The sequence below is a fragment of the Salvelinus sp. IW2-2015 genome, linkage group LG7 (genome assembly GCF_002910315.2).
Source record: "Salvelinus sp. IW2-2015 linkage group LG7, ASM291031v2, whole genome shotgun sequence".
Taxonomy (NCBI): Eukaryota; Metazoa; Chordata; class Actinopteri; order Salmoniformes; family Salmonidae; genus Salvelinus; species Salvelinus sp. IW2-2015.
Genome location: NC_036847.1, coordinates 1,855,550 through 1,883,472, shown reverse-complemented (window position 1 = coordinate 1,883,472; position 27,923 = coordinate 1,855,550). Strand labels below are relative to the sequence as shown.

Here is a 27,923-nt window from a genome sequence, read left to right as displayed (position 1 = left end):
CCACACCAAATAAAGAAATTAAGAAGTAGCAGAACGAGCAATGTCAGAGCCTGGAAATATATATGACACTACCAGTCAAAAGTTAGGACACATCTACTCATTCAAGGGTTTCTTTATTTTTACAATTTTCTACATTGTACAATAATTAGTGAAGACATCAAAACTATGAAATAACACATATTGAATGATGTAGTAACCAAAACAAATCAAAATATATTTTAGATTTCTCAAAGTAGCCACCCTTTGCCTTGAGACAGCTTTGGACATTCTGGACATTCTCTCAACCAGCTGTGTGTGGTAGTCACTGAAATGCATTTAAATAAACAGGTGTGCCTTGTTAAAAGTTAATTTGTGGAATTTCTTTCCACTTAATGCGTTTGAGCCAATCAGTTGTGTTGTGACAAGGTAGAGGGTGGTATACAGAAGATAGCCTACTTGGGAAAAGACAAGTCCATATTATGGCAAGAACAGCTCAAATAAACAAAGAGAAATGACGGTGCATCATTACTTTAAGACATGAAGGTCAGTCCAATCCGTAAAATGTCAAGAAACTTTAAAGTTTATTCAAGTACAGTTGCAAAAACCATCCAGCGCTATGATGAAAACTGGCTCTCATGAGGAAAGGAAGACCCAGTTACCCTCTGCTGCAGAGAATAAGTTCATTAGAGTTACCAGCCTCAGAAATTGCAGCCCCAAATAATATGCTTCAGAGTTCAAGCAACAGACACATCTCACATTAACTGTTCAGAGGAGACTGCGTACAGGCTTCCTTACTATCACGCAGCTGCTGTAAAACGCACTCGCATTTCTGCAAAGAAACCACTACTAAAGGACCAATAAGAAGAATAGACTTGCTTGGGCCAAGAGAAAGAGCAATGGACAATTAGACCGGTGGAAATCTGTCCTTTGACAATGACCCAACACACATCCAGGCTGTGTAAGGGCTATTTGACCAAGGCGAAGAGTGGAGTGCTGCATCAGATGACCTGGCCTCCACAAACACCCGACCTCAACCCAAATGAGAATGGTTTGGCAATGAGTTGGACCGCAGAGTGAAGGAAAAAGCAGCCAACAAGTGGCAAAGCTATGTGGGAACTCCTAAAAGACTGTTGGAAAAGCATTCAGATGAAGATGGTTGAGAGAATACAAAGCGTGTGCAAAGCTGTCATCAAAGGCAAAGATGGCTACTATGAAGAATTTAAAATGTATTTTGATTTGTTTACACTTTTTTGGATACTACATGATTTCCATGTGTTTATTTGTGTGTGTATTGTGTTTTTTTTTTTTTTTTTTTTTGTTATTGCTAGGTATTACTGCACTGTTGGAGCTAGAAACACAAGCTTTTCGTTGCACCTGTAACGTATGTGACCTATAAAATTGGATTATATTTTATTTAGATAAGAATTCACTCCCCTGAGTGTATACATGTTTGAAACACCTTTGGAAGTGATTACAGCTGTGAGGCTTCTTGGGTAAGTCTCTTAGAGCTTTACACACCCATTATCCTTGTTATAAAATCTTCAAGCTCTGTGAAGGTGTTGGGGATGGTGGCTATACAGCAATTTTCAAGTATTGTCATAGATTTTCGAGCAGATTCTAAGTCAACTGTAGATTTGTGGCTGATTTGATTTAGATTTTAGAATGGGTGTGTAAAGCTCTAAGAGACTTACCCAAGAACCCTCACAGCCACAAATCTACATCGGTAAGCAACTCCAATGTATATTTGCCCTGTTTTTGTCCAGTTGAAAGGTATGTTGTAAAGTAGACTGAAGCAGGTTTTCCTCTAGGATTTTTCCTGTGCTTCGCTCCATCCCGTTTCTTTTTATCCTGAAAACCTCCACTGTCTTTGGCGATGTTAAGCATACCCATACCATGATGCAGCCACCTCCATGCTTTTAAAAGGAGGCAGGTACTCAGTGATTTGTTGTGTTGGATTTGCACCAAACATAAGGTTTCGCATTTAGGCCAAAAAGTGTGTTCCTTTGCTGTGTTTTTTTTGCAGTATTACTTTAGTGCCTTGGTATATGTTTTGGAGTATTTTTTGCTCTGTATATTTGAATTCTTCTTTTCACTCTAACATTCAGGTAATTATTGTGGAGTCACTACAATGTTGCGATATCCCCATTTTTTTTTTTCTCTACCATAACCGCAATTGAACTCCGTAGCTATTTTAAAACGGAATCATGGTGACCACCCTGAGCAGTTTCCTTCCTGTCCTGCAGCTCAGTTCAGAAGGGCGACTGTGTCTTTGGTGGTTTAAAACATCACCCACAGCATAGTTATTAACTTGAGTATGCTTAAAGAGATATTCAGTGTCTGATTTGTTATTGTTACCCATCTAACAATCACTGCCCTTCTTTGATGCTTTTGAAAAGCTCCCTGGTCTTTGTAGTTGAATATGCGCTTGAAATTCAGTACTTGACAAAGCGACCTTACATATGTTATACAGTGCCTTCGGAGAGTTTTCAGACCCTTGACTTTTTCCACATTTTGTTACTTTACAGCCTTATTCTGAAAATAATTAAATAAAACAATTTCCTCAGCAATCTACACACAATAGCCCATAATGACAAAGCGAAAACAGGTTTTGAGGAATGTTAGCAAATGTATTAAAAACAAAAGACACCTTATTTACATAAGTATTCAGACTTTTTGCTATGAGACTCGAAAATTGAGCACAGGTGCATCCTGTTTCCATTGAGCATCCTTGAGATGTTTCTACTACTTGATTGGAGTTCACCTGTGGTAAATTCAATTGATTGGACATTATTTGGAGAGGCGCACACTTGTCAATATAAGGTCCCACAGTTGACAGTGCATGTCAGAGCAAAAACCAAGCCATGAGGTTGAAGGAATTATTCGCAGAGCTCCGAGACAGGATTGTGTCGAGGCACAGATCTAGGGAAGAGTACCATTACATTTCTGCAGAAATGAAGRTACCCAAGAACACACCGGCCTCCATCATTCTTAAATGGAAGAAGTTTGGAACCACCAAGATTCTTCTTAGAGCTGGCTGCTTGGACAAACTGAGCAGTCGGGGGAGAAGGGCCTTGGTCAGAGAGGTGACGAAGAACCCGATGGTCACTCTGACAGAGATCCAGAGTTCCTCTGTGGAGATGGGAGAACCTTCCAGAAGGACAACCGTCTCAGCAGTACACAACCAATTAGGCCTTTATGGTAGAGTGGCCAGACGGAAGCCACTCCTCAGCGAAAGGCACAAGACAGCCTGCTTGGAGTTTGCTGAAAGACACCTAAAGACTGTCAGACCATGATAAACAAGATTCTCTGGTCTGATGAAACCAAGATTGAACTCTTTGGCCTGAATGCTAAGTGTCACGTCTAAAGGGAACCTGGCACCATCCCTACGGTGAAGCATGGTGGTGGAAGCATCATGCTATGGGAATGTTTTTCAGCGGCAGGGACTGGGAGACTAGTCGGGATCGAGGGAAAGATGAATGGAGCAAAGTACCTAGATGATAACCTGATCCAGAGTGCTCAGGACCTCAGACTGGGGCAAAGGTTCACCTTCCAATAGGAAAAGACAATACAGGAGTGGCTKTGGGACAAGTCTCTGAATGTCCTTGAGTGGCCCATCCAGAGCCCGGACTTGAACCTGATCGAACATCTCTGGAGAACTGAAAATAGCTGTGCAGCAATGCTCCCCATCCAACCTGACAGAGCTTGAGGATCAGTAGAGAAGAATGGGAGAAACTCCCCAAATACAGGTGTGCCAATCTTGTAGCGTCATACTCAAGAAGACTTGAGGCTGTAATCACTGCCAAAGGTGCTTCAACAAAGTCCTGAGCAACAGGTCTGAATACTTATCTAAATGTGATATTTCCTTTTTTTCGTTAAATATATAAATTAGCAACAACGTTTCAACTTTTGCTTTGTCTTTATGTGGTGTTGTGTGTAGGTTGATGAAGAAAAACTATTTAATCCATTATAGAATAAGGCTCTAACCTACAAAATGTGGAAAAAGTGAATGGTCTGAATACTTTTCAAAGGCACTTTTCAAAGGTATGGGGGACTGAAGAAGGGGTAGTCATTTAAAAAATCATGTCAGCCCCTATTATTTCACACATTGAGTCCATGTAACTTGTGATTTGTTATGCTAAATTTGACCCCTSTCCTAATTTAGTTTTTAAATGATTAAGTTGTAAAAGTGTAGATTTTTATTTTCATTTTGACATGATGGACTATTTTGTGTGGATCAATGACAAAATAAAAATCACAATTAAATCTATTACAATCCAACATTGTAACGCAACAAAAGAGGGTGAATACTTATGATCCCCACTGTTGTTGGCCCTAAGGGAAATGAAATGGACCCTAGATCATTTTTGCCAGCGCCATGCTCCATACTCCAGTAGCCACCTGTAGAGAGAGATCTTTGGGCTCCGTCCTCACTATCAAAGGAAGAGATTTAGGTGAAAAGGCGGTTGGATCAACTTGGACTTTTCCCCTAGTCTTAGTGAAATGGATTTTGGTCGACGTTAGTGGACATCATGCTTAGGCCTGAATTCAGTCTTTACAGATAACCTTTAGAAAACCTTTTTTATGTGAATGAGTGAGGTAACGGCTATTTTATTCACAAGCTGATGTGGAGTAACCTGTGGTTGTGTGATCTGACCACYTGGCGGTCTTAACCCTACGGTTGTAAGAATACTCCATGTGTTTTCAGTCATCACTCCAGCTCTACTGGATGATGCTAGGGTGGCTGAGTGTGATAGTGTTATGGCGCACACGTAAATGTGAGCATCAGCCTGTCAGATCCTTTTCCAGGGAATTGGCTGTGAATGGTATAAAATACCTAGATTTTTGTTTAGTTGTGGGTAGTGGTTTCAGCACAGTGTAGAATTAAATGTTAAACAAATCTTTAATAAACTGCATACAACATAAAAATTAACACTGTGGAAAGTTGTATGAATGATAATGAGTTGCCAATGAGTTAATTAAATCAAATAACATTTTATTTGTTACATGCTTTGTGGTAGTAACAAAGTAACATAGTAAAGTAAGGTAACAGTGAATTACTTACGGGTCCTTTTCCAACAATGAATAGTTAAACATAAACGAACAAACCCCAAAAAACATTTTTGAAATTGTAACACGAGGAATAAATACACATTGAATAATGAATAACATGTCAAATTAATAATTGCTTGCCAAAAATGTATTTTCTACTGCCTGTTATATAGGTCACAGTCTTTCGAATGAAGTGCCTGCATTATTACACTTATTATTCGGCAATTGTGGAAATGAATTAAGATATATATATATATGTATATATATATATATGTGTATACTTTAAAAAAACAACTATGTACAGTACAACTGAGGCAAAAGTGTTGAAAAGCGTAGAAATGCTGTTAGCTGCTAATCTGGTTCTGTTCTGTAGGTGGCACTTTGGGACCCATCCTTTGAAAAGAGCAATCTCTCAAAGGCCCTAGGAATGGGATCCATGTGTACAGGGGTGATCTGTCTGTCACAGGGACAACAACCCAACTTKGGATGGGGGAAGGTTTWAGCGGGTGGAATATTGGAGGACAATTGGAGGTTTACTCAGTYGCAGCRACAGTATGCATAACATTTCAAATGTCATGGTACAGCTATGTGGACACTCAATCATCATGGTACTTTTAAATGTTAAGTTTACAAACGTATATCGTAAGTATAACTCAAACTCTTCTCATTATGGTCAGTGGTGAAATAAGTTTAGCTAGTTATAATTGTAATGGYTTAGCAGACAATAACAAAAGACGARCAGTCTTTACCTTGCTAAAAGAGGAATATACACTGAGTGTTCTAAATATTAAGGACAGCTGCTCTTTCCATGACAGACTGACCAGGTGAGTCCAGGTGAAAGCTACAGTATGATCCTTTATTGATGTCACTTGTTAAATCCACTTAAATTRGTGTAGATGAAGGGGAGGAAACAGGTTAAAGAAGGATTTTTAAGCCTTRTGACAATTGAGACATGGAAGTGAATAACGAAGTGCATCTCAATATTAGGATGGTGTCCTTAATCTTTTGTACACTCAGTGTAATATCTAATGTTTACAAGAAAGTCATTCTACATTTTTAGATTAATTTGTGTGGAAAAAGGACTGGGGGGGGGGTAAAATATACTTGTCCCATGGGCAAAAAAAAGCTCAAAAGGGTTGATGATATTAATTAACAATAATCCGCAAGGAAGGTGCATCCTTTTAAATGTGCTATTGGACCAAGAACAGATTTGGCTCATTAATCTATACGGTCCAAATAATGATAATAAATATATATATGTATACTTTTATCGAGTTTTCTTGCAATACACAACTTTTAGTATGTGGGAGATTATAATATGGCTAAATTGGAACTAGTAGATTTTTGGAGGCTTAAATACCCTGACCTAGTGAGATATATACATGGTGGAGGCTCAATCAAGTTAGTCATCTTGACTACTTATGTTATTCTTGCTTGCACCAAAAGTTTAAAAGTGTTGATAGGGGACAGAATGTGGCCGGACCATCAAATAATTGGCATACATATTACTCTTACGGAATTTCCACGTGGGCGAGGATATTGGAAATATGATCAAAGCCTACTGTATGACATAATCATTTATAACTGACTTTTTCCCTATGTAAAATAAGTACAGATGATCCCCTTATTGTCTGGGACTCTTTCAAACGTGTCTTTTAGAGGCCATCCAACACTTCTTTAAAACAAAAAATGTAGGTAAAAAGAGTTATCAAAGGAACTAGAGAAACTAACAGTACAGATGGAAGTAATAAAAACTGTTCCACAGAATAAGGAAAAACAGAAAGAACTGGAGGAACTTATTCAAGAAAGATCTAGTGTAATATATTCTAAAAATAAAGTGAACTGGATGAAATATGGGGAAATAAATGCCCCCCAATTTTTTTTTGCAATGCTATCAAAAATGATTTACAAAAACTTGTTACAAATGATGGAGTTATCCTTGATTCACCAAACTATATTTTGAAAGAGGAACCAAAGTACTTTAAGCATATGTTTTCATTTCAGTCTCCTCCATCTCCACTAACTGAAGTTAATTGTAATTATAATAGTTTTTTTTAGTAATGTAAAATTAACAGCTGTACAGAGACTTATGTGAAGGACAAATTACAGAGGAGGAACTTCTTAATGTAATTAAAGCCTTTACGTCCTGGTGTGGATGGCATACCAGTTGAGGTATATAWAGCCCTTTTCAATGTACTCAGATGTCCCTTATTAGCATGTTGTAGCCACTCCTATAAAAATGGTAGACTCAGATACTAAGCGAGAAGGTCTGATTTCACTATTACTGAAACRGGACCCAGGTGGTAAATATAAAGATCRAGCCCACCTAWAAAAAWTKGAGGACCCTTGCACTTTAGCTAAAATTCTAGCAAAATTCATAGCACATAGAATTAAAACGTTATTGTTGTTATTATTCATCCTAATCAGACAGGTTTTTTACRTTAATACATTGGAGATAATTTAAKTACTGGAAACAATAGAAGTCKTTGAAAAAYYTKGGAAACCAGGTCTGGTATTCATAGCTGATTTTGAAAAGGCCTTTTGATAAAGTATGACAAATTTATATATAAATGCTTGGACTATTYTAATTTTAAAGAAKATCTTATACAGTTGGTCAAAGTTWTGTATAGTAACCCCAAGTTTAAAATTGTAAATAATGGCTACTTCTCAGAAATTATTAAACTGTAAAGAGAAAAACAGGGTTGTCCACTATCGGCATATCTATTTATTTTAGCCATCGGAATATTAAAATCAGATCCAACAATCTCAAGTGGCTAGAAATCCAGGGCTTAAAAATAAAGGTGTCATTGTAAACTGACAACTCTTGTTTTAAATCCACAATTTGGATCCCTGCACAGCCTCAGAGGATATAGATACTTTTTCTAACCTCTCTTAATTACAACCGTGTTCCATATGTGACCGACCGGCTCGATTCGGTCTTATGTAGCAAAATTTGAAATTGTCATGTCTACTCCCGCTCCTCCTGTCTGGCACTCGTTGTCGGCTGTTGTCTAATCATGACGCACACCTGCCACCATCGTTACGTGCACCTGCGCCTCATGGCATTCACCTGGACTCCATCACTTTCTTGATTACCTCCCCTATATCTGTCTCTCCCCTTGGTTCTTTCCTCAGGTGTTATTGACTCTGTTTTGATTTCATGTCTGTACGCTTTTCATGTTTTCTTGTTTTGTACCATGTTTTATTTTTTTATTCAATGATTCACTCCCTGTACTTGCTTCCCGACTCCCAGTGTACACGTTACATACATTGTTTTTTACATTGGCTAAAAGTAGAGACTCAGAGCTAGAAAATGGAATATCATACGCTACAGTTGTCTACACTCATTCAGCATTGTTCACACACTTTTAAGCTTTAGCCCCACCCATCTCTTTAAGGATTCACATGTGAGGCTATGTACTAAACAACCAAAGATTTCAAGACTAAAGGGCTGGTTTATACTGTGGGTGTGTTCGTAAGTGCCAGAGTGTGCTCTGGAAGTTCGTAAACTCAGAGCGTTGTCAGATTAAAAATGGCCAAATTCAGAGCGTTTTGCTTTCAGAGCGCACGCACACGGGATGCTCTGGCCGAAAAATAGGGTTGATCCGAGCTTGGGTGCTTGATTGCTTACCGGCTAACGTTGGCTATCTAATTTCAGACACAAATGAGAAACTCCCCTTGACCATTTTACATGACCTAGCAGAGCTGGTTAGGCTGTTTTTATGTTATCCAGAGCGTTGGTGACTGCAACTGTGCTGCTGGCAACAATTGAATTACATTTTTTTGCCAACGTTTACTGACACCGGTCATTTTCAACAGATGCTGAGCGTTTGTAAATTTGTCAGTTATTCTGCACTCTGACACATTGAGACGAGGGTGCTCTGAAATCTGAGTAGATAGCCAGAGTGAATTTACCAGTCTTTTGTTTAGACATGTAGCGAGCTAGCTTAACAATTAACCATAATCCCAGCTAACCAACCAGGTTCAATGTTAGCTAGCTAACATTAGGCTATAACTAGCAATGCAAATAGCTCTGAGATACGAATAATATTACTACCCAGATCATACATGTACCATTATCTAGCTAGCCAGCCACTTTAACTTGAAAGGAAAACGACTTTCTGATCAAATTAGAAATGTGTAATATCTGAAAATGTAGCTAGCTAGACTCTTACCTCTATACATGGATGGACGCTTTTCCCTCTTTCACGGATGCCATGGTTGCCCTTAGTTTGAAGATATAATCCAGAGACAGGTTTTTTATACAACAGCCTTCTCTTTTCAACTCCTTCTGCATATTTGCAATCAAACGCCAGAATTTTCTTCATCTCCTTAGCTATCATACTCTAGTTCCACTGAATTCAAAACTCGGGTCCTCCAGAAAGTGGAGAGCAAAACTTGTGCAGTTCTACTATGAGATATCTTTAAAAAAAAAAGCAGTGTTAGAAAGGATTACCTACACATACTGACCAGCTCATTATAGACAGAAGCTTGCTACATGGCAGACCAATCCGAACTCTCGGCAAGTCCAGCCCAGTCATTATCTCAGCCAATCATGGCTAGTAGGAAGGTTGCTGACTTTTTCCATGGCTAAAYCAACTGGGCTCGTAATTTTAAATGTTTTATTTGTATTTACAGATGGCATACAAGTCTGTTATTAACGCACATGAAAGGTCACATGTTCCAGAAGGCATTTAGATAAAAAATGTTCACGATCAAATGGCACTCCCTTGAAGTAGTGACCCGAGTCACGTATTACATATTGGATTGCAAAAAAATAACTTTTACATTACAATGTAGTTTACCAATAAATCGGTCTGACGGTGAAGTGTACATACTCGTTATTCATGTCCCGAAATAAATAAATTCTCACTACAATACATTTTAATAGAAAGTTAGCAAAAATAGATAACATCTTGCTACCATGGAAAACAAAATACCTGTCTATTTGTAGAAAAATCACCCTGATTTTAATTATTTAGTCATATTCCTGTTTACCTATTTAATGATGGCCATGCCTAAACCGGGGAAAAAAAAGTATTATATGGGCAAAGAAGATTCCACTTCGTTTGGAATGGAAAGCCAGACAAAATTTAAACGGGCCTATTTAGATAATGAATATGAATTTGGAGGGCTACAATTATTAAACATTAAAGCATTGAACCTCTCACTAAAGGCTTCATTCGTACAAAACTTTTATTTAAATCCAAACTCGTTCTCCAACACATTATTAAGAATGGCTCAGCCCATGAAAAAAAAAAAATGCCTCTCTCCTTTTATTCAGATTATAAACTCTCACTTTCGGTTATTTGAAAATTATATAATCTCCAAAATATTGCTATTTTAAAACAAGAGATAGAAATCTGGCTAGAATTTCAGTTTAATCCACCAGAAAATAACAATATTACAACAAATATTCTGGTTAAACTCAAATATACTAATTGATAATAAACGAACATTATAATAATATTCTTTGTTCATGTCACACATGCAGCTAACAAAAGTATATGGAAACGTCTGCTCTATCCAAAATTACAACCAACCGATTGAGGCATTACACCACAAATGGAGGAGGAAAGTGGAAGGCGAAGAAGCTAAGGAACGTATCTGTCGGCCCTTTTATTATAGACCAAAATTGGTTGAAAAATGTTTGATAAATAAAAAAGTTGGCAGCCTCGAGTCTTTTTGGGTATAACACTACAAGTTTGGCACAGATGTATTTGTGGAGTTTCTCCCATTCTTCTCTGCAGATCATCAAGCTTTGTCAGGTTGGATGGGGAGTGTCGCTGCACAGCTATTTTCAGGTATCTTCAGAGATGTTCGAAAGGGTTCAAGTCCAGGCTCTGGCTGGGCNTGTACAGTACAACTGAGGCAAAAGTGTTGAAAAGCGTAGAAATGCTGTTAGCTGCTAATCTGGTTCTGTTCTGTAGGTGGCACTTTGGGACCCATCCTTTGAAAAGAGCAATCTCTCAAAGGCCCTAGGAATGGGATCCATGTGTACAGGGGTGATCTGTCTGTCACAGGGACAACAACCCAACTTKGGATGGGGGAAGGTTTWAGCGGGTGGAATATTGGAGGACAATTGGAGGTTTACTCAGTYGCAGCRACAGTATGCATAACATTTCAAATGTCATGGTACAGCTATGTGGACACTCAATCATCATGGTACTTTTAAATGTTAAGTTTACAAACGTATATCGTAAGTATAACTCAAACTCTTCTCATTATGGTCAGTGGTGAAATAAGTTTAGCTAGTTATAATTGTAATGGYTTAGCAGACAATAACAAAAGACGARCAGTCTTTACCTTGCTAAAAGAGGAATATACACTGAGTGTTCTAAATATTAAGGACAGCTGCTCTTTCCATGACAGACTGACCAGGTGAGTCCAGGTGAAAGCTACAGTATGATCCTTTATTGATGTCACTTGTTAAATCCACTTAAATTRGTGTAGATGAAGGGGAGGAAACAGGTTAAAGAAGGATTTTTAAGCCTTRTGACAATTGAGACATGGAAGTGAATAACGAAGTGCATCTCAATATTAGGATGGTGTCCTTAATCTTTTGTACACTCAGTGTAATATCTAATGTTTACAAGAAAGTCATTCTACATTTTTAGATTAATTTGTGTGGAAAAAGGACTGGGGGGGGGGTAAAATATACTTGTCCCATGGGCAAAAAAAAGCTCAAAAGGGTTGATGATATTAATTAACAATAATCCGCAAGGAAGGTGCATCCTTTTAAATGTGCTATTGGACCAAGAACAGATTTGGCTCATTAATCTATACGGTCCAAATAATGATAATAAATATATATATGTATACTTTTATCGAGTTTTCTTGCAATACACAACTTTTAGTATGTGGGAGATTATAATATGGCTAAATTGGAACTAGTAGATTTTTGGAGGCTTAAATACCCTGACCTAGTGAGATATATACATGGTGGAGGCTCAATCAAGTTAGTCATCTTGACTACTTATGTTATTCTTGCTTGCACCAAAAGTTTAAAAGTGTTGATAGGGGACAGAATGTGGCCGGACCATCAAATAATTGGCATACATATTACTCTTACGGAATTTCCACGTGGGCGAGGATATTGGAAATATGATCAAAGCCTACTGTATGACATAATCATTTATAACTGACTTTTTCCCTATGTAAAATAAGTACAGATGATCCCCTTATTGTCTGGGACTCTTTCAAACGTGTCTTTTAGAGGCCATCCAACACTTCTTTAAAACAAAAAATGTAGGTAAAAAGAGTTATCAAAGGAACTAGAGAAACTAACAGTACAGATGGAAGTAATAAAAACTGTTCCACAGAATAAGGAAAAACAGAAAGAACTGGAGGAACTTATTCAAGAAAGATCTAGTGTAATATATTCTAAAAATAAAGTGAACTGGATGAAATATGGGGAAATAAATGCCCCCCAATTTTTTTTTGCAATGCTATCAAAAATGATTTACAAAAACTTGTTACAAATGATGGAGTTATCCTTGATTCACCAAACTATATTTTGAAAGAGGAACCAAAGTACTTTAAGCATATGTTTTCATTTCAGTCTCCTCCATCTCCACTAACTGAAGTTAATTGTAATTATAATAGTTTTTTTTAGTAATGTAAAATTAACAGCTGTACAGAGACTTATGTGAAGGACAAATTACAGAGGAGGAACTTCTTAATGTAATTAAAGCCTTTACGTCCTGGTGTGGATGGCATACCAGTTGAGGTATATAWAGCCCTTTTCAATGTACTCAGATGTCCCTTATTAGCATGTTGTAGCCACTCCTATAAAAATGGTAGACTCAGATACTAAGCGAGAAGGTCTGATTTCACTATTACTGAAACRGGACCCAGGTGGTAAATATAAAGATCRAGCCCACCTAWAAAAAWTKGAGGACCCTTGCACTTTAGCTAAAATTCTAGCAAAATTCATAGCACATAGAATTAAAACGTTATTGTTGTTATTATTCATCCTAATCAGACAGGTTTTTTACRTTAATACATTGGAGATAATTTAAKTACTGGAAACAATAGAAGTCKTTGAAAAAYYTKGGAAACCAGGTCTGGTATTCATAGCTGATTTTGAAAAGGCCTTTTGATAAAGTATGACAAATTTATATATAAATGCTTGGACTATTYTAATTTTAAAGAAKATCTTATACAGTTGGTCAAAGTTWTGTATAGTAACCCCAAGTTTAAAATTGTAAATAATGKCTACTTCTCAGAAATTATTAAACTGTAAAGAGAAAAACAGGGTTGTCCACTATCGGCATATCTATTTATTTTAGCCATCGGAATATTAAAATCAGATCCAACAATCTCAAGTGGCTAGAAATCCAGGGCTTAAAAATAAAGTTGTCGTTGTAAACTGACGACTCTTGTTTTGAATCCACAATTTGGATCCCTGCACAGCCTCAGAGGATATAGATACTTTTTCTAACCTCTCTTAATTACAACCGTGTWCCATATGTGACCGACCGGCTCGATTCGGTCTTATGTAGCAAAATTTGAAATTGTCATGTCTACTCCCGCTCCTCCTGTCTGGCACTCGTTGTCGGCTGTTGTCTAATCATGACGCACACCTGCCACCATCGTTACGTGCACCTGCGCCTCATGGCATTCACCTGGACTCCATCACTTTCTTGATTACCTCCCCTATATCTGTCTCTCCCCTTGGTTCTTTCCTCAGGTGTTATTGACTCTGTTTTGATTTCATGTCTGTACGCTTTTCATGTTTTCTTGTTTTGTACCATGTTTTATTTTTTTATTCAATGATTCACTCCCTGTACTTGCTTCCCGACTCCCAGTGTACACGTTACATACATTGTTTTTTACATTGGCTAAAAGTAGAGACTCAGAGCTAGAAAATGGAATATCATACGCTACAGTTGTCTACACTCATTCAGCATTGTTCACACACTTTTAAGCTTTAGCCCCACCCATCTCTTTAAGGATTCACATGTGAGGCTATGTACTAAACAACCAAAGATTTCAAGACTAAAGGGCTGGTTTATACTGTGGGTGTGTTCGTAAGTGCCAGAGTGTGCTCTGGAAGTTCGTAAACTCAGAGCGTTGTCAGATTAAAAATGGCCAAATTCAGAGCGTTTTGCTTTCAGAGCGCACGCACACGGGATGCTCTGGCCGAAAAATAGGGTTGATCCGAGCTTGGGTGCTTGATTGCTTACCGGCTAACGTTGGCTATCTAATTTCAGACACAAATGAGAAACTCCCCTTGACCATTTTACATGACCTAGCAGAGCTGGTTAGGCTGTTTTTATGTTATCCAGAGCGTTGGTGACTGCAACTGTGCTGCTGGCAACAATTGAATTACATTTTTTTGCCAACGTTTACTGACACCGGTCATTTTCAACAGATGCTGAGCGTTTGTAAATTTGTCAGTTATTCTGCACTCTGACACATTGAGACGAGGGTGCTCTGAAATCTGAGTAGATAGCCAGAGTGAATTTACCAGTCTTTTGTTTAGACATGTAGCGAGCTAGCTTAACAATTAACCATAATCCCAGCTAACCAACCAGGTTCAATGTTAGCTAGCTAACATTAGGCTATAACTAGCAATGCAAATAGCTCTGAGATACGAATAATATTACTACCCAGATCATACATGTACCATTATCTAGCTAGCCAGCCACTTTAACTTGAAAGGAAAACGACTTTCTGATCAAATTAGAAATGTGTAATATCTGAAAATGTAGCTAGCTAGACTCTTACCTCTATACATGGATGGACGCTTTTCCCTCTTTCACGGATGCCATGGTTGCCCTTAGTTTGAAGATATAATCCAGAGACAGGTTTTTTATACAACAGCCTTCTCTTTTCAACTCCTTCTGCATATTTGCAATCAAACGCCAGAATTTTCTTCATCTCCTTAGCTATCATACTCTAGTTCCACTGAATTCAAAACTCGGGTCCTCCAGAAAGTGGAGAGCAAAACTTGTGCAGTTCTACTATGAGATATCTTTAAAAAAAAAAGCAGTGTTAGAAAGGATTACCTACACATACTGACCAGCTCATTATAGACAGAAGCTTGCTACATGGCAGACCAATCCGAACTCTCGGCAAGTCCAGCCCAGTCATTATCTCAGCCAATCATGGCTAGTAGGAAGGTTGCTGACTTTTTCCATGGCTAAAYCAACTGGGCTCGTAATTTTAAATGTTTTATTTGTATTTACAGATGGCATACAAGTCTGTTATTAACGCACATGAAAGGTCACATGTTCCAGAAGGCATTTAGATAAAAAATGTTCACGATCAAATGGCACTCCCTTGAAGTAGTGACCCGAGTCACGTATTACATATTGGATTGCAAAAAAATAACTTTTACATTACAATGTAGTTTACCAATAAATCGGTCTGACGGTGAAGTGTACATACTCGTTATTCATGTCCCGAAATAAATAAATTCTCACTACAATACATTTTAATAGAAAGTTAGCAAAAATAGATAACATCTTGCTACCATGGAAAACAAAATACCTGTCTATTTGTAGAAAAATCACCCTGATTTTAATTATTTAGTCATATTCCTGTTTACCTATTTAATGATGGCCATGCCTAAACCGGGGAAAAAAAAGTATTATATGGGCAAAGAAGATTCCACTTCGTTTGGAATGGAAAGCCAGACAAAATTTAAACGGGCCTATTTAGATAATGAATATGAATTTGGAGGGCTACAATTATTAAACATTAAAGCATTGAACCTCTCACTAAAGGCTTCATTCGTACAAAACTTTTATTTAAATCCAAACTCGTTCTCCAACACATTATTAAGAATGGCTCAGCCCATGAAAAAAAAAAAATGCCTCTCTCCTTTTATTCAGATTATAAACTCTCACTTTCGGTTATTTGAAAATTATATAATCTCCAAAATATTGCTATTTTAAAACAAGAGATAGAAATCTGGCTAGAATTTCAGTTTAATCCACCAGAAAATAACAATATTACAACAAATATTCTGGTTAAACTCAAATATACTAATTGATAATAAACGAACATTATAATAATATTCTTTGTTCATGTCACACATGCAGCTAACAAAAGTATATGGAAACGTCTGCTCTATCCAAAATTACAACCAACCGATTGAGGCATTACACCACAAATGGAGGAGGAAAGTGGAAGGCGAAGAAGCTAAGGAACGTATCTGTCGGCCCTTTTATTATAGACCAAAATTGGTTGAAAAATGTTTGATAAATAAAAAAGTTGGCAGCCTCGAGTCTTTTTGGGTATAACACTACAAGTTTGGCACAGATGTATTTGTGGAGTTTCTCCCATTCTTCTCTGCAGATCATCAAGCTTTGTCAGGTTGGATGGGGAGTGTCGCTGCACAGCTATTTTCAGGTATCTTCAGAGATGTTCGAAAGGGTTCAAGTCCAGGCTCTGGCTGGGCAACACAAGGACATTGAGACTTGTCCCGAAGCCACTCCTGCGTTGTCTTGGCTGTGTGCTTAGTGTCGTTGTCCTGTTGGAAGCTGAACCTTTGCCCCAGTCTGAAGTCCTGAGCGCTCTGGAGCAGATTTTCATCAAGAATCTCTCCGTACTTTGCTCCGTTCATCTTYCCCTAGATCCTGACTAGTTTCCCAGTCCCTGCCACTGAAAAACATCCCCATAGCATGATGCTGCCACCACCATGCTCCACCATAGGGATGGCGCAAGGTTTCCWCCAGACGTGACACTTTGCATTCAGGTCAAAGAGTACAATCTTGGTTTCATCAGACCAGAGTATCTTGTTTTTCATAGGCTRAGAGTCCTTTAGGTCCAAGCGGGCTGTTATGTGCCTTTTACTGAGGAGTGGCTTTCGTCTRGCCACTCTACCATAAAGGCCTGATTGGAGTGTTGCAGAGATGGTTGTYCTTCTGGAACGTTCTCCCATCTCCACAGAGGAACTCTGGAGCTCTGTCAGAGTGACCATWGGGTTCTTGGGCWCCTCCCTGACYAAGGTCCTTCTCCCCYGATTGCTCAGTTTGGCTGGGCGGCCAGCTCTAGGAAGAGTCTTGGTGGTTCCAAACTTMTTCCATTTAAGAATGATGRCGGCCACTGTGTTCTTRGGGACCTTCATTGCTGAAGAAATGTTTTGGTGCCCTTCCCCAGATCTGTGCCTCGACACAATCCTGTCTCGGCGCTTTACTGAGAATTCCTTCGATCTCATAGCTTGGTTTTTGCTCTGGTATGCACTCAACTGTATGACCAAATACAGACAGGTTTGTGCCTTTCCAAATCATGTTCAATCAATTTGAAGAAACATCTCAAGGATGTTCAATGGAAACCGAGTGCAACCATCCCTGTTCTGCGGATTTAGCTGCGAAGAGGTGGAATCATTAGATCACTTGTTTTGGTACTGCACATACTGCATGTAGCTTGTTTTTGGTTGCAGGCTCAGGAATGGCTGAAAAAGCACAACATTTACCTAAAGCTTGTGGTTGCCTATCCTCACCGCCAGGGGGCGGCCATTCAGGAAGTCCAAGATCCAGTTGCAGAGTAAGGTCTTCAGTCCCAGGGTCCTGAACTTTGTGATGAGCCTGGAAGGGACTGTGTGTTGAATGCTGAGCTGTAGTCAATGAAGAGCATTATTTCACAGGTACAGTTGAAGTCGGAAGTTTACATGCACTTAGGTTGGAGTCATTAACTCGTTTTTCAACCACTCCACAAATTTCTTGTAGACAAACTATAGTTTTGGCAAGTAGGTTAGGATATCTACTTTGTGCATGACACAAGCTGTCTCTTATACACATCTAGATGTGTATAAGAGACAGGCATTGACGTAGCCACTGCTCCAAAACTGCCATAAAAAAGCCAGACTACAGTTTGCAACTGCACATGGGGACAAAGATTGTACTTTTTGGAGAACTGTCCTCTTGTCTGATGAAACAAAAATGTAACTGTTTGGCCATAATAACCATCGTTATGTTAAGAGCAAAAAGGGGGAGGCTTGCAAGCTGAAGAACACCATCCCAACCATGAAGCACAGAGGTGGCAGCATCATGTTGTGGGGGTGCTTTGCTGCAGGAGGGACTGGTGCACTTCACAAAATAGATGGCATCATAAGGTAGGGAAATTATGTGGATATATTGAAGCAACATCTCAAGACATCAGTCAGGAAGTTAAAGCTTGGTCGCAAATGGGTCTTCCAAATGGACAATGACCCCAAGCATACTTCCAAAGTTGTGGCAAAATGGCTTAAGGACAACAAAGTCAAGGTATTGGAGTGGCCATCACAATGCTCCGACCTCAATCCTATAGAAAATGTGTGTGCAGAACTGAAAAAGCGTGTGGGAGCCAGGAGGCCTACAACCTGACTCAGTTACACCAGCTCTGTCAGGAGGAATGGGCCAAAATCCACCCAACTTATTGTGGGAAGCCTGTGGGAGGCTATCCGAAGCATTTGCCCCATGTTAAATAATTTAAAGACAATGCTTCCAAATACTAATTGAGTGTATGTAAACTTCTGACCTACTGGGAATGTGATGAAAGAAATAAAAGTGGAACTAAATCATTCTCTCTACTATTATTAGTAGTGGTGATCCTAACTGACCTAAGACACATTTTTACTAGGATTAAATGTCAGGAATTGTGAAAAACTGAGTTTAAATGTATTTGGCTAAGGTGTATATAAACTTCCGACTTTAACTCTATTCCTTTTGTCCAGGTGGGTGAGGGCAGTGTGGAGTGCAACAGAGATTGCGTCATCTGTGGCTCTGTTGGGGCGGTATGCGAATTGGAGTGGGGCGATAATGGTGTTGGTATGAGCCAGAATGATAAGCATTTCAGGGCTATAGATGTGAGTGCTACAGGCTTGAAACAAGTTGATATTACAGACCGGGTCAGGCATAGGAGAATACATGTGCCAGCTGTTCAGTGCATGCTCTCAGTATGTRTCATAGTWTTCCGTCTGGCCTTGCGRATGTTAACCTGTTTAAAGGTTTTACTCACATCGCCTACGGAGAGCGAGGTCATACAGTTGGCACCTGAGCAATGGAGAAAATGGAGCAGCTGCATCCCCACATTTTTACCAGAAAAGTGTCATGATCCATTGGRAAATTTGTCATTTTCAATGAKTAGTAATGTTTTGAGCTAGTCTGTATTAAGATGGATATGTCAACTTTATTTATTATATCATTAACAGATTGCATTTTGCACCCCCTCAAGATTAATGGTTTTTCCCACTTGAATTTTTTTTTGTCTCCCTCCTGCATGCCATTTTTTTTGGTTCAGTTAGAAAGCACTAGTTGCACCACTGGTGTTTTAAAATCCAAAGGCACCTGCAGGCATTTAACAGCACTGTGCATTGTTGCCATATATTTTCCCAACATCAATCGGTTAATCCTTAAGTCTATTGACGCCCCCGTGCATCAATCTAATTAACATAATATTCAAATCCCCATGAAAATCCTTCAGTTTTTAAGCTTGAGATATATATATATATTTTTTGCATGGGCAGCAACTCAATCCACCACATACCCCTATGTCAGCCTGTCGCGTCTGCAGTGGAAAGTGGCAGAGTTACAGCGCTGTTTGTCAGACCAGGAAACAGCCCGCAAATCGGGTTGTAGAGCAAAATGGAGGACACCATCGTGTTTGTGAGTCTCCCCTTTCCACAGTGGGGTTAAATTAGTTTTGTAGCCCAAACAGTTCAGATGCTACAGACAGAAGTTGGCAGACAAGTCCCGAGGGGCTTGTGGGGGTTGAAGAGCAAAACGGAGAACACCATCGTGCTCTTGATAGTCTCGTCTTTCAATAGAGTGGCCATATTAGTCAGTAGGCCAAACCATTCAGATACTACAGACGTTTTCTTGAGAAGACAGATTTCAGGATGTCTCCTTGTCTTACAAACAGCGCTGTAGCTCTGTCACTTTCCACCGCAGATGTAATGGATTGAGATGCGGCCCATGCAACAAAAAAATAAAGATTTTGACGGGGATACTTTTTATTATGTTAATTAGATTATGGACTCTTAAGGATTTAGGGGTATGGGGGTATGTGGTGGATTTAATTGGGGGTGGGACTTTCAGGGAAGGGAGTAGATTAGTAATYTAGTCATTAAACATATTTTCAATGTAATATGTTGTGGCAAATCCTATATCAATCGAATTTCAATCTAACGTATTTATAAAGCCCTTTTTTCATCAGCAGATGTCACAAAGTGCAATACAGAAACCCAGCCTAAAACCCCAAACAGCAAGCAATGCAGATGTAGAAGCACTTTGAAAGGCAGGAACCTAGAGAGGAACCAGGCTCTGAGTGGTGGCCAGTCTTCTTCTAGCTGTGCCGGGTGGAGATTATACACATTGCCATTAAGGSYAGATTTTTCTTCAAGAAGTTCAAATAGTTGTGTACTGTTCATAAATTGGATTCCCCTGTGAAGAAACAGTGTAAAATTGCAGGAAAAAGTTTTTCTGCAATTCCTAAAAATATGAACAAATAATTTTATCAACAAAATAATTGCAAAAAAATGCACCCCCCACTTTCAGACAAAGCCAGGCGCTCATGCTCTCGCAAGTATAAAAGGCAATTAGCTCTTGTTCAACCCCTGCTTACAAAAGGGCTATTTTGGAATTTTGGCAATGAAGCACGAGAGCCAGATGAACGAGAGCCCGAWGAACTCATGGATACCATTAAGTCTCTGCATCCAGTATGAAGGACGTTAGATGTAGTTTCGCCAGCCAATGGTAACTTGAGTTGATGCAATGACTGGAGGTGCACTAACGCAAGTTAGCAATTGCACTAACGCTAGTTAGCAACTTCCTTCAAACTGCACGCAGAGACATCACAATAGTATCAATGAGTTCATCTCATAGATAAAGGGCTTAATAATAATAGCTGTCTGAACAAGACCTAAATGCCTTCTATGCTTGCTTAGAAGAGTATTTAAGATATATAAGGGGTATTTTTTTAAATATTTTTTTTAGATGAGAGGAAATGCTTTTTGTGTGTTCTTGGATGGTTAATGTTATGATTTGTTGCCTCCCACCTCTCGCTCTCTCACTCTTTCTTTCTTTCTTTCTCTCTCTCTCCCCATCTCTCTCTCAATAGGCACCTTGGCTTGGACCTTGTTCCTAGAAAGGAGTTTGAAATGGTGGATCCGGATCATATCAGTGCATCTGAACTCTACAAAATGGTATGGTCAACATGGGGAGGTATTAATGTTGCATTCTTTACATGGCCATTCTATATGGGTGTTATGTGTGAATGCAAATCTATACACATCATTTCCTCTATCAAACCCCTGGGAAATAAGAGAACAGTGACCCTCAAGATGTGCATTATTATAATGTGTTTATTAATTTAATATTATTATACAGGCACAGGGTACTTCCATAATCTGTGTGTGTGCATGTGTGCTGTATGATTTGTGTTTGTCTGCCTTGTGCACTTGTGAATGTATGTGTCTTGTATGCATTTTCTTAGTAAGGGTTTTTGTGCGTTGGTGCGTGTGGCACAACTCTGYTTTTGTGGATCAAGCCAGTTCATCCCCCCTACTCTTTAAGCCCACATTTCTGCCATATTGAGTGTCCCTCTACAAGCGCACACATGACCAAAATGTGAATGTTAACTAGATGCACTGTGACAACCCTGTGAGAGGCTTTGAAAAAACAATCGTTTTGGTTATTGTAATTTACATACTACAGTCTGGGTTATGTAAACTAACCACAATTCTATAAATAAGATATATCCCAAATGTGCTCTTGGAATTTGGAATAAGCTGTAGTAACGTATTAGGGAGTTGTAAGCTAAGTGTACACCCCCAGTAAAAGGCGATTAGAATTWCTCTGCCAGATCCAGAATTAGGAAAGTGTAATCACTGCTCAGACGTAGATGTCATGTTTTGGGGGAGGCCGTCTTGGAAACAGGAGACACAGTCTTGACCAATAGTGGAGGGTCAATATGCTGGTCTAATACCGTCTCCAACTGCCCCGCAGTCGCCTTTTATTCCTGTGCCATTTTTATCGGCTTTGCAGGCAGATTGTTAGTGCATTAAGTGCTCGGTCCAGAAACAACAGTGTGGTTCGTCCCTGCCAAAAGCCTCCTCACTAGGTAGATGAAAGTGAGCTTGTTTTTGGCAGGGCACACAGGCCTTGGCACCTCTTCAGGTAGGAGTAAAAGAGATCTCTTAGTTTGCAGAGCAGAGAGGTTTGTGTGTGTGTGGGAGATATGTGCTTTGTYCTCTCCTCTACCATGGGCTCATGTTTTGCCTCATGTGGGCTTATTTTAAGGGATACTGCTCACTGAAGCAACCTCTAGGCAAAATTGGTGGGCGCCTTTTTATCAGAATTCATGCCTCTATTGCACGGTACTATACAACAGGTGTGGATTCTTTGTGAGGAATTAGTGTATTGATCATGAGTAAGAATATAATAGAATGGTTGACTAAACTAAAATCACTCTTCTCTATGTACCCCACAGCATGCATCCAGCAGACACTGTGGCCAGCCAAGCACAAACCAGGTATGAACTCAATATAATCCGCTATGCAGTAGCTAGATAATGGTGGAGATACACTATATGCATGAGAACTAATTTGACACGGCACTTTACTGACAAAACCCATGCCACCATTTTGAATGATCACAATAACCATCAACCCTATCACAAACCCAACACAAATCCWTTCCATGTGAACGATCACCTAGCTGACAAAACGCATCCACGAACATGTCCACCACACCGTGACAACCTTCAAAGGGTAGATAGACGTAGCATGTGTGCGGTGCAGTCAGAGCTTTGCCCCTCAGTAAGGACCTGTCTTGTTAGTGTTCGTCGTCCGATCGTTCTCAGGGCGACAGCGTGCGTCAGCGCCATGGAGACGGTTGYCGTGTTCCGGTGCARCACCACCTCTTCATCAACCTTAAGAGTTTCACCTACAACGCCATCAGCGAGGAGGCAGACGTCTTCTTCTCCCTCTACGACACCCGTGACAACAAACAGATCAGGTATATGCACAGGCAGCACTAAATAAGCACACACAGGACACATGAACACAAACTCTACAGGCACATGTGCAAAAGCAAGCAGGGCAGTTACTTGAGAGAGAGCCACAGGACATCTTATTTTACTTCTACGGTACATGTGACAATGAGCAGAACAGGTGCTGGAGGGAGGGCTGCAGGACACACACAGCAAACATACAGGACGGGGACACACAGAACTCATACACACACAGGGCATGCACATGCAGAACACACACACACACTCAAACAACCCAAGTAGAGCAGGTGCTAGAGGGCATAGTAGACACACACCACACCCACAACATGTCACCCTTACTCAGCGCAAGGCCTTTCCCTCATGTGACCCATTTACACCCCAGACAGCACCGCATTGTAAAGCTCAAGGTTTCTTACACTTGCAAAATAGAATGATCTCAATGGGACTACTTGGTTAAATGAGGATTAAATGAAAAACAATGTGCCTTGATTCATGTACTGTAAAATATGTCTTCCTCCTCAGTGAGAAGTTTATGGTGAGACTGAACAAAAATGGAGGGCCAAAGAACCCAGAGAAGGTGGACCGTCTGTGTGCTCTCTTCACGGTAACTCTCCGCTCTCCACCCTTAGATGATGGCTCATAGGGTTTTACCTTAGATGAGCTATTCTTAGATATGTTATTCAACAGCAACCACGGTAAAACAGCAACAAATGTAAGTAAATAAWGTGTTGTGTACGTAAACACATGCCTCACATCAATGTACTTTGAATATGCTACAGTATTGTCTTGTTAATAGTGGGTTTATGTTTTATTTTTAGGATCTGAGCAGTAAAGACCTGAAGAGAGACCTGTACATTGTAGCACATGTCATACGAACTGGTACGCTTATGTGAGATGGAGAAACAGAAATATCACAATGTTCATTCCAGGAAACCTTGGAAAGTAAGCATCCCCTCATATAGAGCTAATGCTTTGTTTTTGATGTTGTTGTCTCCAGGTCGTATGTTGTTGAATGACTCAAAGAAGGGTCCGCCCCACGTGCAGTACAGGAGACCGTACGGCTGTGCTGCTCTGGCCATGAGTGACGTGTTCCACACTATCACTGACCTCAAAGAGGAGAAGGACTTTGTGCTCAAAGTCTACACGTGAGTCACTGTCTGATCCTGACTCGCCTTCTACATTTCAGTCATTTAACAGATGATCTGATCCACAGCGACTTACAATCTATTTATTTATTCGACAGGGGCAACGCACATGAACTAACATTCAAACTAAAGTTTTTCAAAATACTAAACTGCTCTTTTGCTGATACCGCACACTATAACTGAACACTGTAGTGTGTCATCAGCCTTTCACAAAGATATCACAGAAAAAKGATCTCTGGAGACAATGCCATTGGCTGTCATTCTGCTGTTTTTACCGAGGCATGAATGTTCTACCAATGTTGTGTGAATGTCCCCTACCAAGCGCTTGACTGTTTTGATGTGTTGTGCACTTGGACCAGAATGATAATGAAGTGTCCTTTGGAAAATCGATATCTGCTCAACCAGGGCCTAAGATTGTGCTCCTGGTGTGATGTGAATCTGGCTCCCTCTGTTAGGCACCACTCAAGAGACACTCCTGTACCCCCGCCAAGCAATGAAGAGATTAGAGAGGCAGAGAGACAGGAAGACTGAAAGGCAGAGAGAAAGAGAGAGAATGTGTGTGTGTATGAGAGCATGATGGAGATGACACTTAGACAAATGAACAAAGTTGGAGGGCAAAGTTTGAGGAGGAGTAGAAGGGGAAAATAACACAGAACGAAGCATTCTGACTCAGCGAATCAACAGATAGCTATAGCACATCTCTCACTGTATGTCCTCCTTCTTTCTTCCTCCATCTCTGTCATTTTCAGGGGTCTGTATCATGTGTGTTGGATGTGGCCTAGCCCGACACTACTGATTCCTACTGTGGCACATGCTCTTTTCAATGCCCTTTCCCCCAACATACACTACAGGGCCAAATGTATGTGGACACCTGCTCGTCAAACATCTCATTCCAAAATCACGGGCATTAATATGGAGTTGGTCCTCACTTTGCTGCTATAACAGCCTAGACTCTTCTTTTCACTAGATGTTGGAACTTTGCGGAGGGGACTTGCTTCCGTTCAGCCACAAGAGCATTAGTGAGGTCGGGCACTGATGTTGGGCGATTAAGCATGGCTCGCAGTCGGCGTTCCAATTCATCCCAAAGGTGTTCGATGGGTTGAGGTCAGGGCTCTGTGCAGGCCAGTCAAGTTCTTCCACACCAATCTCGACATACAATTTCTGTATGGTCCTCGYTTTGTGCACGGGGGCATTGTCATGMTGAAACAGGAAARGGCCTTCCCCAAACTGTTGCCACAAAGTTGGAAGCACAGTATTATCTACAATGTCACTGTAGCGTTAAGATTTCCCTTCACTGCAACTAAGGGGTCTAGCCAGGAACCATGAAAAACAGCCCCAGACCATTATTCCTCCTTCATCAAACTTTACAGTTGGCACTATGCATTGGGGCAGGTAGTGTTCTCCTGGCATCCGCCAAACCCAGATTCGTAAGTCGGACTGCCAGATGGTGAGCGTGATTCATCACTCCAGAGAACGCGTTTCCACTGCTCCAGAGTCCAATGGTGGCGAGCTTTACACCACTCCAGCAAACACTTGGCATTGCGCATGGGGATCTTARGCTTGTGTACGGCTGCTCGGCCACGGAAACCCATTTCATGAAGCTCCCAACGAACAGTTCTTGTTCTGACGTTGCTTCCAGAGGCAGTTTGAATCTCGGTAGTGTATGTTGCAACCGAGGACAGACAATTTTTACGCAATGCGTGCTYCAGCACTAGGTGGTCCCGTGCTGTGAGCTTGTGTGGTCTACCACTTCGCGGTAGAGCCGTTATTGCTCCTAGATGTTTCCACTTCACATAACAGCACTTACATTTGACTGGGCAGCTCTAGCAGGGCAGAAATGTGACGAACTGACTTGTTGGGAAGGTGGTATCCTATGACGGTGCCACGTTGAAAGTCACTGACCTCTTCAGTAAGGCCAATCTACTGCCAATGTTTGTCTATAAAGATTGCACGGCTGTGTGCTCAATTTTATACACCTGTCAGCAACGGGTGTGGCTGAAATAGCCGAATCCACTAATTTGAGGGGGTGTCCACATACTTTTGTATATATAGTGTATCTTACCTTGAAAAGGCTTGATACCGTACACTAAAGATATTGTGCATTATAAAATGAACTATTTTTGTGATGATGATTATAATTAGCCCTTTGCACATGTCTCAGAAAAAGCAAGCAGAGTGAGCACAGAGCTGCCTCCTAAACTGTCCGCTCCGATAAGGCTCCAGCATGTGCGTTTCCCCCCATGCCTCTCCCAGGGGCCCTTGGGCCTCCTCTCCTAGTGGAGAGGAGAACTTTCTGTCACCTCAGCTTAGTGGCCTGTGAATTTGTGGTAATATGCTGCTTGATAGCGTGTCCCCCAGCTGGTACCTTTTGTCCAGGAGGAAAACGCTTCTGGGACATGCTGTTCAGTTAGTCCCCCGGCAACCGTCCAAATCTCTCCATCTGTCCCCCTCTAATGTGTGTGTCGTTAATGCTTCGCTCCATCTTCTCTTTTTCTCCAGATGTAATAATGAGAATGAGTGGTTTCAGATCCACGAGAACATCATCCGCAAGTCCAGTACCAAGTACTCAGCTCCTAGCACCAACTATGGTACATATGATGACATCATTCAGGACTGTACATCTGTGGGGTCAGTTCCATTTCAATTCAGTCAATTCAGGAAGTAAAAATTGGAAATGAGTCATCCTCATCGAAGATAAATGGCAGTTTTCAATTCTTGAATTTAAATGACAATCTCCTAAATGGACTAAATTGAAATGGAATTCTAGGACATTATGTTGTTAAAGGGTGTGAATTACCAACTAAGAAAGAAGGTAAGGTGTAAAGAACGTTTTAGACATGTGTTATGAGATGCATAACATCTTCTSTCCTCGAAGATTGAGTATTGATCACCATGACCGTGACAATCAGCATTAAGGTTAAGCGGAAGGAAAGGGCTGTTATTATTGATGTTTAACTGCGTATGTACAGGAGATAGAGGATATACTGTATTATCTGTGGTTAGGTATGTCAGTTCAAACAAACGTACGTTTTAGTTTGACTGATAGAATGTCTGCACTACAAACATCTTTATGTCCCTCTGTGTTTTTTTTCTGCGTCTCTCACTGGTATGTTTCTGCAGCATCATGTGAGTCACTGACTTCAGTCATCTTGTCTTGCTCCAAAACCCTTCTCTGTTTTTCTATTCCTAATACCACCCAACCACTTTTTCTCTCTCCTATTCCTTGCTCTGACTCCCATCTCTCCATCCATGCTCCTGTCTCTACCTCCCCCGCACTCTGATTAACGTCCCTTAAATACCCCTCTTTTCTTCCCTCACCCTCTCTCTCTCTCTTTCGTTCTCTCTCTTCTCTTTCTCTCCTTTTTCCTTCTCCTCCCTCCCTCTATCGTCCTCTTCCTCTTTCCCCTCCTTTTGCTCGCGTGCTCCCTCCTTCCCTCCCTCCCGCCTTCCCTCCCCAGGCCTCATCATCTCTCTACAGCTGCTGCGGGGGGAACTGGATCAGATCAGGAGGGAGAACCAGGCTGTGTTCAGCAGGTCCCTGGGCATCATGCGCAAACTCGGCTTCTCTGATGTCATCATGCCAGGTGAAGGGTAGGGGGTAGGATGATAGAACCAGGCCTTGTTCAGCAGGGCCCTGGCCATTTACACACAAACTGGGCTTCCCTGACGTCATTGTGCCAGGTCAGGGGTAGGGGATAGGGAGTAGGGCAGGGGTCATTAACTAGATTCAGTCATGGTGCGATTTGTTCTTGAGCGGATGATCAGGGGGCCGGAAAATATGAACAAATAATTTGAAGACTGCAAATT

General features: G+C 40.5%; 1 protein-coding gene across 1 annotated transcript in view; it reads left to right on the top strand.

Moving 5' to 3' along the window:
- The window catches only part of LOC111966184 (dedicator of cytokinesis protein 3), an 83,521-nt gene that overhangs the window by 26,625 nt on the left and 28,973 nt on the right, over nt 1-27,923 (top strand). The window contains exons 7-14 of the mRNA XM_023990623.1: nt 21,079-21,163; nt 22,450-22,491; nt 22,798-22,976; nt 23,494-23,575; nt 23,790-23,850; nt 23,969-24,116; nt 26,616-26,704; nt 27,575-27,700. Of these exons, the coding sequence (XP_023846391.1) occupies nt 21,079-21,163; nt 22,450-22,491; nt 22,798-22,976; nt 23,494-23,575; nt 23,790-23,850; nt 23,969-24,116; nt 26,616-26,704; nt 27,575-27,700 (812 nt within the window). The remainder of the gene's footprint in view (nt 1-21,078; nt 21,164-22,449; nt 22,492-22,797; nt 22,977-23,493; nt 23,576-23,789; nt 23,851-23,968; nt 24,117-26,615; nt 26,705-27,574; nt 27,701-27,923) is intronic.